Source organism: Malurus melanocephalus, unplaced genomic scaffold (assembly GCF_030028575.1).
Source record: "Malurus melanocephalus ecotype Western Australia unplaced genomic scaffold, MMel_1.1 scaffold_555, whole genome shotgun sequence".
NCBI classification, from domain to species: Eukaryota; Metazoa; Chordata; class Aves; order Passeriformes; family Maluridae; genus Malurus; species Malurus melanocephalus.
In genome coordinates this window covers 326,802-348,005 of record NW_026623787.1, presented here as the reverse complement: position 1 = coordinate 348,005, position 21,204 = coordinate 326,802, and the positions used below count along the sequence as shown (strand labels likewise).

The following is a 21,204-nucleotide window of genomic DNA, read 5'->3' as shown; positions in this document are numbered from 1 at the left end:
TTATAAACTGTTCCATGATATGATGATTTCATTTTTTAACAAGCCAAAGCTGGACTTTCATTGAAGACAGAATATAAAAAAAGAAAAAAAAACAACAAAATGAAGATGTTTTATTGATGATGTGTGTGCACGATGGTATTCTTAAAACAGCTGTCAGAAAAGCAGGAACAATAAGAGATGTTAATATGAAAGGCTGAAACAATGACAGTACATTTATTTGCCCGCATGCTTCCTGAGCTGGTACAATGTGGGAAAGCAGTTGCTTTGAAAGTTGACATTATTTCCTCTTGTGTTGTTCAGAACAGACTTTATAAATACAGCCAGATGTTACTGTCAAGAGAAGCTGCTGGTTTGTGGCAGCATAACCCTTGTTTTTCAGTGAGCATGGAAATACAGAGGAAATTGTCTCCCGGCTGCTTGGAAAGTGACAGCTTTCAGCAGAAATATTCACACTTAATTAAATGTAGTATGCAGCTAAAGATTAAGAGTAATCTTTTTTTTTCTGGTTCTTTTGCTTTGCCAAGACTTTCTCAATTCACCAGTGACCCAATTTTTAAAAATAAAAATATTGTGACACAACCATGATTCCAAGCCTTGGCAGTGTGAGGTTCATGTTTGGACTTGATGATCCTAGAGGTCTTTTCCAACCTAAATGACTCCATGATTCTATGACATGCTCTCTTTATCCCCCAAGGATGTTTTCAAACCACAGATGTGAAGAAGGAAAATTGYCCAAGTAACATGAATCTGAGATTAAGTCATATGGGAAACTGATCCTCTGAAATAGGCAGGGACCTTTCTACAGCATTTAGTGGGCTTTTTCAAATGTGGATGAGCAGCATTGGGAGCACTTTAATGTGATTCATGGGCAGTGGCACGGCTKAGCCTGCTCTCCCTGCACAGCTTCGATGAATCCCAGCTGGACCACTTCATCATCCCCTCTCCACACCCATCAACTCTGTCCCCACTGACACTGGCCAAAACCAGACTAACTCTTTGTTTGTCTCAAATCTTTACRTTTACAAACCCCAATAACTAATTTAGGTTGTCACTGCTGCTGGCAGCACTATTTTRGTTTGTATTCCTTTCTTCTGTTCTTTTGTGCTTTGTTTTTCTGCAGTATATGGGTTTGTCTTAATGTCACATCTCTGAGCAAACATATGCATCTGAGGAAGGCAAAAGGAATTTATTGCATTTCGGCTAATACAGAGGAAAGGGGAAATTGCCTACATAATGAAACAGGAGATGCAGTTCTAACTGTCATTTCTCTCTTGTCTCCATAGTACTGAATACACAAATATAAAATATATTATCTACCTCCTCCTTCAAACATATCAACGTACAATTAAAACCCACAAAGCTTGACAACCTGTTGTCAAGTTGTTTAAGCAGTTGTTTCAGAATCTGACAGACAAACTTATAAACAAAACGTAGAGCACCAGATCGTGGGATGAAGCAGCATCATCACGTGGCTTCCTCAGTTATCTCAAAATTTGGAAAACAAAAAAGCAGAGGAATACTTTTTCTCCTTGAATAAATAACAGTTTAATTACATTATAGAAATAAAATATGATATGGTAGGAATACACTGGAAATCTTACAGAAATACTATTCTGCTACTGGTAGGTAAATGGTCAAAGCTACTTTTCATGACAATCTGAACAGTACTTGTGTACAAACTATTATACAGTTTGCTAATGAAAAATATTGCAACAGTTGCAAGAATGTTACCAGCTCAAACAAACACCTAATGATACAATATTCTTCTAAGAGGAAGTAATAATGTTAGATTTACAGACAATAAAGAGCTATGTTCTCCACTTTGAAACACTGGAAATAAAAAGCTCAGGTAATCCAATTTCTTTACCTCCTATTATCACAAGGAAAGATTTTCCTTTCACTGTGAAACAGCATCCCAAGAGACCCTGTAAACAGTTTATTCAAAGGTAGTATTTGAGATGTCACAGCAACTTCAACAATTTTCCTAGCCTACAATTACAGACTTTTTAGGCCACTGCTTGTACAGATGACTTCTTTTTTTGACTTATTTACATACATTCAGCCCAGTAACAGCAGGTAGAATGCGCTGTCTATCTCACAATAGACACACCAAAATTTTCTCGAAAAGGCCAGTGCAAGATGTGGATAGTGATTGCACAGCATCGAGGAGATTATATTATACAAATATACAATTAGACTGTCGAGAATCAAACTCTGCACACACGTGACATAGATGTGTCTTCTCGGTAGATACGTGACACTTGGAGTCGGTACACACACGTAACTGCAGCTAGCGTGGGTGGATGATGATGAGGATGATGATGATGATGATGAGGATGATGATGATGATGATGATGATGTGTGGGTGGCCGTGGAATCGTATGGCTGTGCTATCGCCAAGTGAAGGTAGGCAACCGCAAATTACGAATACCTAAAGCTGAAATTTAAGCACAGCTTATCTTGGAACGGCAGCAGATTTTTCTAATGAAAGACTAGTTCTACTTGGTGTGCAACATGTAAGGAAATTGTTGCCAACTCTCTAATAAATGGTTCTAAGTGAACCGATGCAGTTCCCAGAGCTTTAGAAAAACTCATTATGCAAATGAAGATACTGATGATAGACGATAACRTTTCACAGGATGCTATTTCTTATTATATCAGTAAGCACCAAGTTAAGTGCCAAGACAGCCCCATTGTCCCATGATTTATCGTAAAATTTAGAACTTGAATGCACAACGAAAGTCCACGAAGTTTGCATTTAATTCACAAGAAGAGAGTTTCAAAAATGGCTCTTAAAATATCCTTACATTTCAAAAGGGCTTTCCCCCACTCCTTCAAGAGGACTGCTTTAGAATGGTCTAGACCTAGACATAAGCAAGATCATTCRGGAGGACTTATACATCCTCTGGGAATCCTCTGCAATCCACTGGTTTTGGCTGACTGCAGTGGGCCCCTCGAGAGCGTGGTGCCCTGTCCTGTCATGCAGGTAAGCTGCAGGGGAGGTGGAAAATACCCCTGCCTCTTCCAGCTTCACTCAGTACCTCACCTGATCTGATCCTTAAAACGTGTTACCCTTCACCAATCCTAAACCTGGAGCCACTTGCGCCCCCTCAGAGCCCCTGGCTGAAATGGGCTGGGTGCTCGTTCAACTGCACTGATGCAGCCAGAGACCCTGGGCTGCCACCCCCCCCTCTCTCCTTGTGTAAGCACAAGGATGGGTGGCAGGGCAGTATGGATTTGGCTCCACTTGCCCTGTGCCATGGAGAGCCACCCCTGTTGCGGCAAATGCCAGGCAGCTGAAGGACTAAAGCTGTGTTTGCAACTATTTTGGCAGGAATCAGCCAGAAGGGTGAGGAAACAGTCTGAAAAAGCAAGGCAGCAAAGAGGACCCCAGACCTTATGAGTCAGAACAGAATCTCAGAATATAAATGCCTCAAAGACTATCTGACAGTATGTTCTTGTGACAGTCCCAGGCTGCAGAAATTATCCCACCATGGAAGAATCACTAATTTCCCTCAATAACTTCTTCCCGGTAGTGTCAAACCTTGTCAGTGGTTTCAGTAAGACATACCTCACTGCAAGCTATCAGATTTGAATACTGACAGTCTTAAAACAAACTGCAAACAAACTACTGGCCTTCTCAATCTTCAGGAACATCATCAACAGCCACAGCATTTGCCAGTGAAGGCTCATCCCACGCTCTCTSCCTCTTGTTTCCCTTTATTCTCAAGTGCAACTGAAAGGTTGCTTCTTCTAGCACATGGATACACATCTCAGCGTGGACCAAGATGCTCTTAATACGATACTTTCACCAGTAATCAATTGGAAGAACTCAATTTTAGAAACAGAACTCGTGTGCAAAGCGTGCAACAAGAAATACAGTTACATTTGGTCATAGTGTCCTATCTGAGCTACGCTATCATGACTCACACTGATCAGTACACTTACACACACACACGCACACACACACCGAGATATTTATTTATATACACGCTCACACAGTAAGAAAATGTCTGACAATATTTCCTCCTCTTTTAGTGAAGACAGGAGTTTGGCATCTCAGGCTCTGAATCTGCTTAGACCTGGGATACAGGAATGTGACACACTTCAAGTATACATYGACTGCACAGTGATAACATCGCACATTGAGTCTGACACATGCTGTCTTCAGTGGTCCAACACCAGCACATGGCTTAAAACCAGATGCCCATTAAAGGAGCCAGTATCTTGYTTTTCAGTGTTCGTATTCACGCAAYGCCCAAGTGCAGGGCAGTAGTCTGTGCAACCATAAAGGTCCTTCTGTATAAACGCAGTGGTATTTARAAGTCTGAACCAGTGCATTCTTTTCTCACATTCCTCCTCTATTCCTCTGTTGCTGTTAGTCTCATATGCATGTGAAAGTAAAAGGTAGTGGGGAAATAATTTTAGTAGAAGAACACAAAGCCTCTCCTCTAAGTCCACAGAAGACCACTAAAAGTGTAAAATTTCCAAAATATGTCATAGGAATTCTTCAAATACAGTAAGTGTTTTCAATGGGGTTTACATATCACGTTTCACATTATTTCCACGGAATTCTACCTTACCACTTTGTTTAATCAGACAAATATCAATAACACATAATAAAACAGCACACAATTCACAGGACACGACACGTTTTACAAAACCTCTAAACTCAGCACTGCTGCTTTTGGAAAAAATCAGAAACTCCTATTACTTACAGACATGAAATACATTTCACATTGAAATGAACAGCATGATTACAAGGCTTTTCTTCTTASTTGATGGTATTGGTTTAGGATGCGTTATTTTTCAATTAGGTTTCACAATTGTTCTTCACACCCCCAAAGGAACGATTGCTAATCTGGTATTTTCTCTGTGCTCTTTCAGGAAACATTATTATTATTCATTAAACACTTTTTGAGAAAAACTTGTGAAAATTTAATTAGAACCCCTAACTGTAAAACCTGAAGAACTGGCTGATGGCAATGCTCTTAACACAATCATCGCTCAGCTTACAATGRCAAACCAAAAAATATTACAAGAGGGTACAAACACGTTAAGCCACAGGTTTGGTTTTCTCTGTTGTTGATTTTTTTTTTTTATTATTATTATTTCTTTTAAACTTAAACTCCTTTTCCCACAACGCGGAGAAGTCTCTGACTTACAATGCTTCAGCAGTTGTGTCCGTGGAGACAGACATGGTAACTTTGGCAATCTTAACTGTGCTCTTAATGCAGCTCTCGGCAGCCCTGTGCACGTTGCCCGCGTTGTTGGCGTGTTTGTGCTGGCAGTCAGACTCCATGCTGTTATCCAGGGGCTGCGCAGTCCCTTCRCACGAGGGGAACATGCTGCGGAAGGCGTGTCGCAAGTCCTTGCTCCTCAGAGCGTAGATGATGGGATTCACTGTTGAATTCAGCAAACAGAGCATGCTACAGAAGGCAAAGATAGTCTTGATGAGCTTGTTCATTTTCCCAAAGACATCGTACACCATGATGGCGAGGAGAGGGCCCCAGCATATGATTAAAACGACTAGGATAAGGACCAAGGTTTTGGCTAACCTGATGTCCATACGAGTTTGATCGGGCCTAGTGATCTGTACCTTACCGTCCTCCGTCGACTGGACGATGATGCTTTTCTGCGTGCCTCGCTGCAGCATGCGGACGGCGTGGCTGTGAGCCTTCCACAGAATGTACATGTAGGCATAGACAATGAACAACAAGAGGACGCTGGTGACCCCGATCCAGAACATCAGGTACGTCTCGTCAATGAGAGGGAATATGTCCGAACAAACGGAATTGAGCTTTTTGCAGTTCCAGCCGAGCAGAGGAAGAACGGCTATTACAATAGCRATGGTCCACATCACACAAAATGCTACGACAGCCTTTGGTCGGGTAACAATCCTTTTGTAAGCTAGTGGCCTGTGTATAGAGATGTACCTGTCTATTGCCGTGAGGAAAAGGCTGCCTACGGAGGCCGTGAAGGAGGCTGTAACTCCACCCAGTTTGAACAAGAAGACGTTGGGRCTATCCTTCCGGTGGAAAACATGGAAATCCACAAAACTGTAGACAAAAATCACGCTGCCCAGGAGGTCGGCCACTGCCAGGCTGCCGATGAAATGGTAGGAGGGTCTACACCGGAGRCTTCGGGAGTGGAGGATGACACACAGGACGAGGAGGTTCTCTAGGACCGTGAAGGTGCCCAGGGTGAGCGACAGCACGGCAATGGCCAGCTGCTGGCTGGGGTTCAGGATCATAAAACACTCCATATCCATAAAGTTCTCCCCGCACTGTATGTTCTCCTCATTATCCTTAAAAGTGGACAGGGACTTGTTGTAAAACTCTGTGATGTTGACCTGCTCTGAGGGAATAATGCTCAACAGGGGATCCTCTCCTGCAGTCATTTTTTCTTGGAAAGGATCACCCCTGAAGGAAGAAAGGGGGAACTTTTGGGGGTAGTACCCCAGCTTGGATGCCATGTCGCCTTTCATGTCTTCGTACTGGATATCGTTGGAGCCCACGTAAAGGAGATCTGTAGTGATTGTTCGGAAAGTTGTATCTGCGAGGCCATCTAGAATTGACTTCATAACCCCAGTCTTGTTGGTTTCAGAGAGACTCGGGGGATGGAATAATGCATCGGAAGAAACCCTACATGGGGAAAAGATCAGACTTCATTAACATAAACAGGGAGACAAACTCCATGAACAACTTCGCTGAACTGTGTCAAACAAAATCAACCCTTCTCTGGTAYTCAGTGCAAGTCTAGATTATGCCACTGTGGGAAATCAGGGTGGGTTGAGCACTCAGAAAGAAATCACCTGGATTTCACTAAAACTGAATTACACTAAGAAGTGACATGAAAAACAGAGGCACAGGGAATTGAAAGTTACATAGGAAAGCAATTTTCATTTTCCATCAAAACCTTCTGAGCTTTTCCACCAGAAAGATATTTTTCTTGGCTTCTGATTGCAAAGTACCTTGCAGACCAATATTCCTTGGGCTTGCTTCATTTAGATAATACCAAGTGCCACTGCAGGAGCAGCACTAAAATGAGTCACCACCTTCATTGTTTTTCTTTCAAAAGGCACTGAGGATTTTGAAAAATTGACAAGAGAGAGGCAACGGGGACAGAGCCATGCACTCCAAATTTCACAGTTCACTCATAGGCCTTTACACTCATATTATCCTGCTATGGCAATTTGAGGTCTACTATCATGCTCAAGTTACTAATGCAAATGTATTAGTAAGGTATTTAACATATAAATATATAGCTTCATTACATTCATATACAAAGATTACTCTATTCCTTCCTTCTGCTAAGCAAACTAAGACAACTGGGATGCCTGAGCAGTATGAGGGAGGTGGGTTGTTACCCAGCTCTGTCCACGGTTTCACRAAAGGTGACCAGCACTGTCAGCGAGAGAATCAGTGATCTGCTCTGTACAGACCAAAGCCTCAATCAGGGCAGTTCCAGCCTGCCTAGATAAACCTGGCACCAAGTTCAGACCAGGTGCRGCAGAGGCCAAAACTCCACAGAAAAGGGACCAGGAGCTACTGCTTCTGTGAGAAGCACTGCAATGTAACTTGTTCCCCTGGGGATCCTCAAAAACATATCGACCCCTCCAAAACTGAAGGAACGCAGCAGAGGGCCCCCAGGCAGCCAGTGGTCTCTGAGTTCTGTCAAGGCCAGCCTTTGCTCATGGCAGGGAACAACTCCTGGCCCTGGTTCCCTTGGGAGACGACTGCCATCAGTGCCTGAGCATGCATCACCACATAAGACAAGTTTTACAGCTTGTTATGCTGTACTCTTTCACATTACTTTGCCCACAGAAAATGCCTTGAATATGGATTGAACATCTGCTTCAGGGCCCCCTTCCACCACCTCAATGTATGAGAGTGGTCTGAATACAAATAAGAGCCAGAATAACTCCTTTTGTGTGCTACAGATATTCTGTATCTGCTATGGGGCATCTCRATGATTAATCAGCAACAGAAGCAAACCAAACCTTCCTCTTGCTTTTAGTATGGAGGAAACTGTTGCACTAAAGAAATCCCAAATGCYATATATAGGATTGTACTGACTTAACCCGTTCACTTTACACAATTAACAAATGGTCACAAAGGCTACAAGAGTTTATCTGCCAAAATTAAGAGTACTGATCACCTCGACTCCTAAAGAGAATCCTTGCCCAGTAGGTACCACAGTTCTCTTTTCCCACAAAAACTAAAGGAAAGAAGAAAAAGATGCCTCTACAACAGCAGCAGTACTTAAAAATATGTGAAATTATGAGCATTTCCAAAAGAAGCAGAGACCACTTGGCTGATGATACATTTATACCACCCTTATAGCATCTGAACACTCAAAACTTTGTTTTTCATAGCTCTTTAAAGTTTTGCCTTTGATTAAGCAGGCCTGGACATTGATTATTAAAGGAAATATATGAATTTAGATCTTCAGAAGACACTGCAACTCCAGTGCTGYACAACCAACCCTTATCGGGATAGTCTCAACACACAAAATATACTGGCTGAGTCAGCTTTTGCAGACACTGTTTGCTCAGCAAATAACAATTATTAGACAGACAGACAATATTAAGGAATTTAATTCTGAGGGCGTGAGCAGTGAGGGAGGGAAATGTCATTGAAGCATACATTAAAAATGAACAGCAACCATCTAATATGGAAGGTACTTTTCTTCCAGAAGGTGTTTTACAGCTGTTCCTAGAGAATTTGCAGACGTTACACATTGCTAAGATCACTCTGCTGACAAATCTGCTTTGGGTGAAGTCTGGCAACTTTAAACTTGGCATTGTAACACCATTTTCAAACCAGAAATGAAGAATGCATTATTAGTTTGAAAACTACCCAAAAATATTRAATAAAACAACTAGTTCCATAAATATGTAAAGATTGCTGTGGTATTCTCTGCTATTCAAGCCTGTTTTTKACAGAAGAAAGACAACCATTTTAATGAGTAAAGCCACAGCCCCATGTCGAGAAGATTATGTCTGAGGAAAGCTTCATAAATTGTATTCAAGTGAGCACTTCTGCTAGACAGACAAACAAATTGTTATGAGGTAGCTGGTCCCTGCTGGAGTCATGTCAAGTACAGACTTCCTCAGGATCAGGTGCCATGCAACCCCTACCTTTATTTGAAATACAAATGAAAGAACACGAATTCCTGTGTGCTCTTTTGAAGGTGGCAGTGAGTTATGTGACAATATCACTATGCATGCATATGCTATGCTAACAACACGGTTAATGGGATCAGCAGAGGTAAGTCTTACTTTGAATGTCAATGACTTTTTTTTTCCCTCTGTATTTTTACATTGAGATTATTACAGTAATTTTTACCTTATTGTCTCTGCAAAGAGAGTTTTCTTTGAGAGTACTTGGGAGTTCATTAGTAGCGTAGTTTAGGCTTTGGGGGATGCTGCTGACATTAATTTTGTTTTTGTTTGCTGCTGGGAATATCCTAATTGGAAATTTCTAGCAGTTTGTGTGCATGCACCTATTCAAGCTCCAGTTCATTTTTATTAAAGTTGCAGTAAAACAACCATTTGCCTGATCTGGAATTACACTTYACAGGAAATTCATTTATTTTAATTTAGCTTATCCCAGTATAAGAAAAAAAAATGCACTGAAGATATCAGCAAGGTTTTCCATAGCTGTCTTGTGAAAACAAGACTGGACCTTTGGCACTGCAGTTATCAGTGCACAGGTGCCGCATGCATGATCTGACATAGAAAGAAAAGCCAGTGGCAGAACAATGGTCTTGTTTGTGGTCTTTTCATATGATCAGGTGCACATGCTGGTGCCACACACATTTTGGCTCTGAGCTCTTCTGTCCGAACCTGGAGTGATGAGCAGGCACTGCTCACGAAAATGGACACTCCATGCCATGCAGCCACACCGCTCTTCGCAGTTGCCTTCAACACCAGCCAAACCCATCCTGTCTAAGAGACCAAACCCATCCTGCCCAAGAGCCCAAACCCATCCTGCCCAAGAGCCCAAACCCATCCTGCCCAAGAGCCATGACCATCTCCATGTGAAACACTCTAGGAGCCCCTCTGGCTTCTCACAGCCTCCCCAGAGAACATGCATCCCCCATAGAGATTCATCTTCTCTGCACAGGGCTGGAGTGACAGCTGTGCGCTGCAGAAAGCTCCCCTCAAGGACAGGGTGGCAGTAAGGGAGAGCCTCCCTGCTCTGCCAAGARCTCTCCTATCCCTGCCAGAATCCACTCTTCCAACTTCTTTGAGTTTTCAAAGGTCTCAGATTCACCCCTTCCATAAATGAGCTCTTCTACCTCACTCACTTTAAGAGGCTTTCAAAAGACTGAAACATTGATTAAATATGGAGAGCCTGCACGGGCACTGGCACTCAACATTTTCGTATTTCGACGACTGCATGCAGCAATTCACAGCAAGTACTGAACTTTGACTGCAGATAAGAATTAAACAACAGATAAAATTTTCAAGCATCTTTTATCTTGAAGACCAGACCAGAAAAGTCACTGCTGAACACCATTTTGGATCTTTCTCCCATCATCCGGCAGCTGTTGCTGGGCACTGCCAGACCAGCTGTGCGAGGTCACTGCCACTAGATGGAGTGGCTTTGACAAACTCCCGGCTGAGCTCTCTGCAGCGACATGCATTCAATATCCTCCAGCCCTTTTTCCCTGCCTACTTTACCAGCGATCAAACATATGAGGTGTTAAATATTACCAGGAGGTTGAAGTCACAACTTGGTAAGGATTTGGCTTCAAAGTGAAAGAATTAGTGAAGAGTTGAGGGGGCAAGTCTTACTGCCCTCCACTGCGTGGTTACATATAGCCCTAAAAGATGCTTGGATATCTGGATATAAATGCACTTGAGGTAAAATAAAAAATGTATAGTACATAAGAGGCTGGTAACTCATCATCAAGGACAACAGGGAGAATTATACCTCCTCTGGACTTCTTGCTGGTCCACAAGACCATTCATTTGGGGAACAAGAACGTGACTTCATTAAAATGGTATTACCTATCTTCTCCTGCTATTCTAAGGAAGAAGAAGAACTRGAAAGTTTTTACCATTGTCTATAAAAAGAGCTGAATTTATTACAATTTTCAAACCAGGATGATTGATAGTGCAATTTTAATAGTCTGAATAGAAACAGTGAGTATTTATGCTCTTCCTCAGAAAGTAATTATGAGCAATACAATGATGCTACTGATAACTGCAAAAATGTTGACATGGCAAGAAAAGGAATCAAAACAAGAAAGGGAAATCCACAATCAAGCCTTTTTTTCTTCCATTGTAGAAAATATTTTCATCTCCATGTCTATACATTTATTCTATAATAATCACAGTTAATTAGGAACAGGCTAAAGGACAAGCAGGAAGAATTCAAACTGGTTTTGAATGTATAAAAATATATAAATACCTTCTCCTTTTTTAGACATTATAAGGTTCTAGATCATTCAGAGAAGGGCATTACCTTCTGCTAAGTTTGCACAGTGCCCAGTACACTGGGACTCCTCTCAAACTGTGTCCACAAAGTACTACCACAAGAGAAACAGCAGTAATTTATGCATCAGCTATAAAACTGTGAGAGAAATGAGATCTACCATAGTAACTGTTGGCCCCTAGGAATTAGAACTGTCCTATAAAATAAAAATTTATATGGCTAATAATTACCTTATCCCATATGGTGATGAACAATACTGCTTCGAGGACAGAACAAGGTTGCCAAACCTTGGAGAAAGAAATGTGCAGACTGAGAAATGGCACTCTCAGACTCAGTAACACCAAGCAAGGAAAAAACACATGTTGAGAAGAATGTGAAGGCAATGCTACCTCTATCCTATTTACTGGTTTACTACTTCATCTAAAACTGTGCTACTCCTAGGCTAAAAATGGCAAATATGTTGTMACTCCTAATTCAGGAAAACTTGCATTCATTTCTGTCAGAATTTTCTCTTCATGAGGGATGGGGAAGGAGCACAGACATTAGGAGCGGAGCAAATAAGGGATGTTRTCTTCTAGATACAGCAAGGCACTATCAGCTATGGGGTAAACTAGGGCATGCAAGTAATGAACCCAATTTTGTTCTTATGTAACATGATCGTATCTTTGGCAAGTTGAACCTTAATTAGCAAGAAGGCACAGCTACATGGTTATTTATGKTAATTAACATACCGTTTGCACACTAGCAGGATAAGGGCCAGACTGTTCCAATTTGTCAGCAAATGGCTCCTATGTGACACCCCCCAGCATCCAGCAGCCAACAACCTGAGCAACAAAAACAAAACAAGGGGAAAACAGGGTGTTAATCAGTGATGAACAATGTTTTTAAAAGGCATAGTATTGTTTCCTCCCTCCAAAGTTTTGTTGGTGAGATGTGTGTACCAGTTTTAGCACAGGTGACTTGCAGGTACAGAGAAAAGGAGGCGGTCCCTTATGTCCCAAACAGCCAGAGCATATATGCACGTCTAAGATCAGAGGTTCAAAAGCAARGCTGAAATCCCGCTCCATTTGGTGCAGGTGAAGGACTCAAACTTTGCYCTCTGTGAGCCAGGTGAGTGTGCTGGCAATCTCTACATTCTGCTGYCCATCTCTAAACTGCTGGAGTTGTTCCACGTTGGATTGAAAGCTGAACTTTGGGAAATAAAGGCACCAACTGATATTGCAGCAGTCAGGGTGCATGCCTGGTGACAGGCTTGGCTTGAAGCCCCTTCTCTGAATTAAGCAAACCAAGGATGCACCTCCTGCATCTCACAAAATGCAGGGGAGGAAGAGCAGGGGAAGCTGTTCCATCTGCTTGTGAAAAATCTCCAGAACCCCTGAGATCACTCAAGACCCCTCAGGTTGTAAAATACAACCCCTTAATACGCATTTCCTACCAAGCTGTAGACAAGACGAAGTATTAAAGTCACAAACCAGCGAAGGGTCCATCAGGGGCACATTAATGGGAAACCACAGCTACCTGCTCTGCCCAGCCTTTGAGAGAACGGACAGAAGGCAGAGGTGGCTATCTTAAAWCTGCTGGATTTTAAGATCTTTCACAGTTTACTTTACGTTATCTTTATTTCATCTAAAGACAGATTTTTGAAAGAGGATGAAGAGTCTTGCTGAAGTATGAAAGACTCAGATGAAAGGAAACAATGAAGACCTGGTTGTTTGCTTAAAATTAGCTCTAATTTAGGGGCTAGTTTCCAAATAAACGATTTTCTGTTCTTTCCCAATAATGCAGAATGACCAGGTAATAGCAAAAGTTTGATACAATACTATGGTATTCACATTTTAATGAAAATGGAAAAGAACTCATTAAGCTGGTTAATTTTGAACKCTCAAACCTTTTTCACAAGACTTCATCTTGAATTTCAATATTCCAACAGAAATCATGGCATTTCCAGCCTCCTCTCTAGCCATCCTCTAATGCCAAAAGGTGCAGGCACTTACTGCTGAGCAGAATTGACATGAATGTTAAATGGGGACAGAGAAACCCAGCCAGGTGCAAAAGAGAGGAGGAGGAGGAGGAGGCTGAACACTCAGTTTCCTGCAAGCACCTGGAAGAAATGGCAGCTAAATAACATGTAACAAATAGTACTAATAGCATTAATAGCATTTAAGGGAGAGAAATCATTTGAAACAACAGAGCAGGACCTAAAAGACCAGGCTCCATCGGATGCTAAATGCTAAAGGTCTCCAGAAGAATGTAATGTCTAGAGGATTAAACTGGAGGAAAAACRTATTTATTAGTGAGAAGAGAGAGAAGCCACTCCTAGAAAATAGTTTCCATGCAATGGCAGAGCAGAACACAGAAGGTCGTGAATTTGTTGCAGCAGAAAATATTAGTGAACTTTATTAAAARAATAAGGTTTAGAGACAAAAAGACAGCAAAAACATCAGGCTCCAGGGAGAATTCTCATAAACTGCACAGAGTGTTTGCCTGCCTCCTCATTCCCCTGCAACACACTGGCTGTAACAAGTTTTAATTAAAGGCATCATGAGATAGCAAGGAGATGCTATGAGCCAAGGCAATGTGGGTTAAGTTACTGGTATGGTGAGGATTGGTAGRAGAGAGAAAAGATAACTACTGTCCTCATACTGGGAATAAGACATTTCCAGGTGAGACATGAGCAGAGCATAGAAAGGTAGGAAAGGAAGATCCAAGTGCAAGAAACCTCTGTGGGGCAGGAATGCAGATTTTAGAGAAAGAAAAGAATTGCCTTTGTGATAGGCTGGAGGAAAGCAGATCAGGTGAAGGAGAAAATCCACGAGAGAAAACCTCCTCCCTCCTCTTCTGAGCTGTGCGAACTTCAGAGACACCTCCGTAAGCTGAAGGATACAGCTAGTGGGATTTTTCAGATCTCACCATAAAGAAAGAACAGATCCACAGCTCGCTCTGCAGGCAATGACTTGCTCTTTTGAAAGTCCATTTCTGATCTGTATTCAAACGATGAAGGAAGATGCAAAAGGCTCTGAGAAGCCATCCTCAGTAAGGTCAGAGAAAAGGACAGCGCTGTACACACTGACAGTTGGGACCAGGCTGGGGACACTTGGGAGAGATTTGCTGAGCAAATTTGGCCAGGGACATTAACAAAAATCAAACTGCTTAAGGAAAATGATGCACAGGGTACAGACTTCAGAGGTGGAAAGGAGAGAGTTCCAAATGGAGCCACTGAGTGACCCATACAGTGGACAAACATACCAAAAGTGAAAAAGGGGTTCACAGGCAATGACAAAAAGTTAGTGCACAGAAGGCCAGCAACACATTGCAAAGCAATATTCCTTTTACCTGAGTCTTCAAGAGTCTGCTTTTCCTGCAAACTTTTTTAGGCCATCAAGTATTGGCACTACTCAGAAGCCAGGATAAAAAGGCTTTTGGCAACTGTGATGTCCCATGCCACCAGCATTATCAAAGGATAAAAATACTCACTCCCAATTAAAAAATGAAAAACATTCCTTCATTTCTGGAGATGTCTGGACTTTCCTGAGATTTAAATAAGCTCAGATAACTGTCTTCATAGTTACATTCACAATATAAYGATATTCAAATATACTGCCTTCACACACACAAACAACTTGTGAAATTATTTGCCAGCATATTAAGCCACTACACCAGATTGCTTGGCAATGGTTTATATCTTTGAAATATGCAGATGCTTTTCTCTTTTTAAAGAAAGGAGAGAGGGAGGGAAGAGGAGAAGTGAGAAAGAATTACAGTAGAATCTGATATCCAAATAGCCAGAACAACAAATTGTGGAGACAATCCAACCAATATGACATCRCATTTAGAGACATAGTTAAAATAAACTGAGGGATGAGTTATGACTTTATATATCTATAAGTATACTTTTATGCATCAACTTACAAATAGACAAAAACATAAAAAAACACATGCCTAGAGGAAGAACTGAAGTCTCACAAACCCTGCAGTACTGTTTGTCATGCATAAACTCAAATTTCAAGTGCTAGAGTACACGCAGACAAGCTACAAGTGGAGGTACAAAAATACCAGCAATATGACTGCTGAATATCCTCTTGAATTCCCTTATACACAGCCTTCTTGGGTAAAAGCAAAAATCTAAAACTAGTATTTCTATCACTGAAATCCTGTAAAAGTTATTTTGCATGTATATATATATAYACATATATATATATGTCACATAACATTCCAGGTACATACATAGTCCGGACTTCAGTACTGCATTCCTTGAAACAGAGGTACAACTGACTAAAACCAGGGATTGTTCACATACTCAGCACAAAAGGAAAGTGGAAGCCCCCTAAGATGCTAAACACAAACTTTGAAATGTTTCCTAAAATGCAAAAAGATGGATATTATTTCAGTGAGGGCTGAAAGGGAATTGGCAGTACAGAACCGCKCCTGGTCAGTACTTTGTAGTGAGTAAATACACTTTTCTTAAGAATATGTAATTACCATAAAAGAGGTTAACACAGGATGAGATACTATTTGATGCCACCTAGCCTCAATCTACACAATCAATAAAACATCCGAATTGTATTAAACATCCATTTCCACCAGCATCCAGCCAAGGTACAAGAAGTGACCATTATACTAACATACACGATAATGAAATAACCTGCTCAGCATTGAAATTTTGTCTGTAATTTAGATGTCACCAAGTTTCACCAAGAAAAGATGTTCCTAGTGAAGAAAGCAGAACTGAGCTTGGGGTGTGCGTCACCGTAATGCCCTGCATGAGGCACAAATGGCAGAATAAAATGTGCCTTATGTTGCAAACCCAATCATTTTTCATGGGCAACAATGGCACCTTTGGGAAAAAGGGGAAAAAAGAGAAAAAGTTCTTTCTAACAAGRAATTGATTTATAAGTCATTATAGCTATTTCAAAACGACAGGTCATAGCCGGTTTCAGCAATCATTAACAAAGCCACAAGCTTTCAAAAGGTGAGTTCTGGGGGRGAAATCCTTATCCCACCATCAGCAAGGGGATGTGCACTTTTGGCAGCAGTATAGTGTCAGTCAGTCTAGAAATGACACATAAAGAGCAGTACTGAGAAGACAGGCTGGCACATTTTTAACTTTGCATTATTAACAAATGCTCTTGCTGTCTATTCTGCCACATTCGCAAGCTTGCTTTTAGGTACAAGAGACTTGCATGCATTTCCACTGTCGATAAGAAAACAAGAGCAACCTTGTTATGATTAAAAGGGTCTATTTCCCTCTGCCTTCTGCGTCCATCTGCATAGCTGCTTTGAACTTGGCCAAATCCCAGTGTTAGGGTCGCCCACAGGAYGAATTTTAAATCATCAGCAGACTGTGATTTTGCTGCCAGAGAAGTGAAAAATCTCAAAATTCTCACCTAAATGGTTGATGAGCAGTTCAGTAGAACATTCACCATTTCACATAGCCTAAACTATTTGGGAAATTGCAGCAAAGAAATCATTTACCCTTTCATGAGGACTGGTAGACAAAGACAAAATAGTTATCTGGAAAGAAATGAAGAGCAATCACTGTGGAGAAAAATKAATTCTGCGGATGCCTAGGCAGGTGATTACATGACTGAGAGGTCACAAAGTTTGCATTGGAGAAGTTACAGCTTCTCTTTAAACCATGCAGAATTAGAGAAACTAGGCGAGTGGAAGACAGCACACGAGACCTGCAGGACCAAGAATGGCAATGTATTCATAAAAATCTTGGGCAATACTAAATAAATATATGAGTTTGGATTTTTAAATCTTCTCACCTACCYTACCTCTACTCAATAGAAAAGAAAACCATGTCAGCTCTCCCTCTCTACTGYGTAGCACTTTCAGCACCAAAATTCCCAGTGGGATGACAGTCTGCAAGCATTTTGAGACAGCCACATCAAAGGCTGAAAGTCAAAAATGGCTTCAAAAAGMAAGGAAAAAAAGTTATTTTCTTTCTAAACTTCTGCTGCCCAATCAAAAACTTGTAATAGGGGAAAGTTAAAGAAAGGCTTGCATTGGCTAAGACCTATCAGTCCTTCAACATAGCATGAAAGCCTTTAACAGGGTCCTTTATGCAACTGAGCTCACATAATTCACAAAAGAACAACAGACAGGATCAAAAGCATCCACCGGCTCATCCTYGCAATACTATAACCTGCTTCCACCTTCACCTCGAGTTTTATAGGTATTTTGATTCCATTCCTGTGAGTTTAGGTATCATAGAATGGTCAATGAGGTAAATTCTTCAGCAAGTAAGTCGATTTCTTTACCTAGCCAACTTTTTTTTCCCTTCTGGCAATAGATGCCTGCTGGCTCAGTCAAACAATTATTGCTTTTATCAATTCTGCTTTAAAATGGTTTTATTCAAATGGTTCTGCTCTTATTCCAAAGACCAGCTGATAATAAAGCAAAGCTGTTACTGGTTGCTACAAAACTAATTTTAACCTCAAGCAAATGAGGAATTACACATTCATCTTCTGAACTGTTTAAAGATGTTACRTTCATTTCTTTTATGACTGATTTAATAAACTCTGCCTGCATAATAAATAWTCCTACTCTAGTCACAGGGCTTTCTTCTCTTCCTGAGAAAGTGTGGTTGATATGAGGTGTAATAGGAAAAGAATTAGGCACAGCCAAGTAATTTTTGCAATGCTGGACATTTTGTTATTAAACATCATATTCCGTATCACTCTGATTCCTTGCAGTAACAGCAATGCCACCCCCAACAGAGAATGCCATATTCCTTTAAGAAAGGGTGAACAATAACAATGAAAACAACATGATACATCTAAGAAAAAAAAAAAAGGAAAAAAATTACTATACCTTTAGCAGGTTAAAAAAGCTACACTTTTTTAAAAAAAAAAACCCAGCATATACTCAAGGATCATTTTGCTATCTGGCTCAATACTATATATGTCCCTTTATCTTCTGAAAGGAGAAAACATGTGCCGAAACTGTTAATCTTATCATTTGCTGCGATACAGAAAACAACACAGACGACAATTTTAGAGAAAGAAGGAAAACTATGGACTTCATCTTCTGACACCATTTTACTTAATCAAACTGCAATCACAGTAACGAGCTCTCTCCTACCAAAGGCTTGGTACATACCTCATCCAGGGGTGTTCTCAATGGAGATTCGCAGACGTCTTTGAGACAAAAAGATGCCCATTTAAAATAAACCCATCTAGTTACTCAAAATTATTTCTCAACAGATGAAGATTTCACATGACAAACGCTGTGTGAAGTTTAAAAGGTTCACTCTTTTTCAGCTCTTTCCCCCCCAGACTTCCGAATTTCAGACAAAAACAAATCAACCAACCAACCAACAAACCCTACCGGGATATTCTGAGGATGCTGGACGACTAAGTGACATTTTTTAAGGGAACATCATTGCGCACAAAATTAGGAACCGCCTTTTATTTCAGTTACAGCCTCAAAGGCAGAGTTTTGAGAGGAAAAGTGCACTGGAAAGCCGAGCTCAATGCCACCCGCTGTAAATCACCAGTGGGTCAGGACGAGAGGGGAAACCTCCGATGTCAGATAAGGTCCTGTGGGAGCCCGGGAGGCTGCCGGCTCCGCGCACAGAAGAATAGACACGCGTTAACCATAACGCCACCAGCCGCCCGCACCCCGCCCGCTGCCGGGCTCCCCTCGGCCGCCGGGTCGCCCCCGCTCCGGCCGGGCTCGCCGAGCAAAACTGCGCTCCTCGACTGCCGGCTTTTCCCGAGTGGCCCCCGGGCCACCTCCAACTCGCCCCAGCCGCTCGAGGCGGCGGCGCGGGGCCGTGCCCGGGGCAGCGGTGAGACCCCCGCGGTCCCCGGCCCCGCCGCAGCGTGGGTCGCGATCACGGGGARGGATGCTCCGCACGCAGCCGCCTCCCCTCCGCCCGTTCCGCCGTCGGGGCAGGCGGTGTCATTGCTCGAAAGCCCCCTCCACCCACGCCGCCAACAAACTTTGAGGGGGACGACGGGTCCCTGGCCCCCGACCGGGGGCACCCTCCTCTGCCCCCCCGCCCCGAGCCGTCCTTACCCTCCGCACGGCACCGGCCGCGTTCCCCGCCTGCTCCGGCCGCGCCGACCCCCGGCAGGGAGCGGGAGCGCCGCCCCACCCGGGCACCCCAGCACTGGGGAGCGCCGAGGAGGCGGTGCCGGTGAAGGAAAGGAGGAGGTGGGAGACTTCTCCCCCCGGCTGCCTCCCCTTCTTCGCTTCCCTCCCCTCGGCGCCTCCTCTCCGACCACCGCCGCCCTCGCTCGCCCGGATCAGGCGGCGTGCCGGGCTCCGCCGCCCTGCCGCCGCCGCCGCTCCATGTGCCGTCCGCCCGCCCCCTCCTCCGCCGCCTCCGCCCGCCGCCGCCTCGGCGCGGGGAGGCAGCGCGGGAGCCGCCGGGCGCCCRGCGTGGCTCCGGCACACGCCGCCGCTGCGTCCCCCCCGCCTTCCGCCCCGCTCCGGTCCCATTTATGAAGCCCGGCGCCCATCACGTGTCAGTGTGTGCCTTTTGTCCCGGCCCTGGCAGCACCGGGGCGGACAGGCGGCGCTGGCCAAACTTCGCCCCGGGGGAGGGACGCGGGAACACCGGGGGACACCGCGGGGGCGGGCGGAGGACAGCGGCTCCGTTTGGGGCCGCGCCCCACCCCGCCACCCCGCCGGCCGTGGGTGCTGCCCGGCCGTGAGCCCCGTCCTGCCGGCGCTGCTCCGGGGGCGCGGGGATCGGGGCCGGGGGAGGCGGTGCGCGGGCCCCCAGCCAATGTGGAAGGCAGGCAGCGCCTCCTCCGGCCCGGGGGGGCGGACGGCGCCTCCCCGCCGCGGGGACCCGGCCCGGCCACCCGCCGGCACCGCGTGGGGACAGCGGGGACMGGCTCCGCTCTCGCCCCGGGGCCGCGGGCTCGGCGCACCCGCGGGGCTGCGGAGGTCGATGGCTGTGGATGCCCTCGTGGGGCGTCCTTTCCCCGTCCCAGTATGTCCTGTGGTTCACTGGGGTTTTGACATAGTTTATTTCCCTTTTTCTCACTATGCCTGTGTCCCGCCTTCGGTGTTTTGGGGTTTACACGACAGCCGTCACGGCAGTCCTCAGAAGTGCTGGAGATTCCCTCATCTCTGAGGGGCGAAATGACTCCAAAGGCGGACAGGGAATGGGCATACCCGGAAAAGCTGAGCCTTATTCAACAGTCAGTTCCTAAATCCTGTGATATCCAGCTGGCTTTGTTCCGTGTGTTTCTGCCTCTGCAGTGTCATGCATATGTATTTGTCTTCACACGAATTAATACAGAAACATGATAAATATGTATCATTTGACATAGTGTCTAAAGACATTAACTGGTCCATCTACCATCTACCTGAACTGGYACATCCAAGCATGGAGGAGGAATATGCTATATTCCTTGTTTCACAGGTTAAAAATCACTCTTCACAGGRGTGAAGAGGGTAAAAGGTTTCGGGTGGCTGTATTTTTAAGGGGCGTCAAATTCAAAATGTGCCTGCCATCTGACAGTGACTCTTCCTCCTGAAGGCTTCTCAGGATGGGCCCCCAAGGTCTGACACAACCAAARTCTCCAGGCTCCAGCCGCCAAAGTGCATCTGCCGAGGAGCACAGCCTCAGCCTCACAATCCAGCGTTTTCCCTGCATTGAGTCCCAGTGCGAGTCTGCAAGATCATAATTACTGCCTATAATTTTTCAGCCGCTGGCTCTTTCTGATGGTAATCGTTAAATTAACAAGAAAATAGATTATTTCAAATGGCACTCCCTGTGAGAAAAGTGGAAGGG

The 21,204-nt window shown here is 43.8% G+C and overlaps 1 protein-coding gene across 2 annotated transcripts; it reads right to left on the bottom strand.

The window, feature by feature from the left end:
- Positions 1-221: 221 nt before the first annotated feature.
- CNR1 (cannabinoid receptor 1) lies at positions 222-19,671 on the bottom strand. 2 transcript variants are annotated; one of them, XM_057382216.1, is made up of 4 exons: positions 19,473-19,671; positions 12,179-12,271; positions 11,678-11,734; positions 222-6,644 (listed from the first exon to the last, which is right to left on the bottom strand). In XM_057382216.1, exon 4 carries the CDS (start codon positions 6,581-6,583, stop codon positions 5,162-5,164), a length of 1,422 nt encoding a protein of 473 aa, XP_057238199.1. In that variant the 5' UTR covers positions 6,584-6,644; positions 11,678-11,734; positions 12,179-12,271; positions 19,473-19,671; the 3' UTR covers positions 222-5,161. The 2 variants fall into 2 exon arrangements, with proteins under 2 accessions (XP_057238199.1, XP_057238200.1); XM_057382217.1 differs by lacking the exon at positions 11,678-11,734.
- Positions 19,672-21,204: the final 1,533 nt, after the last annotated feature.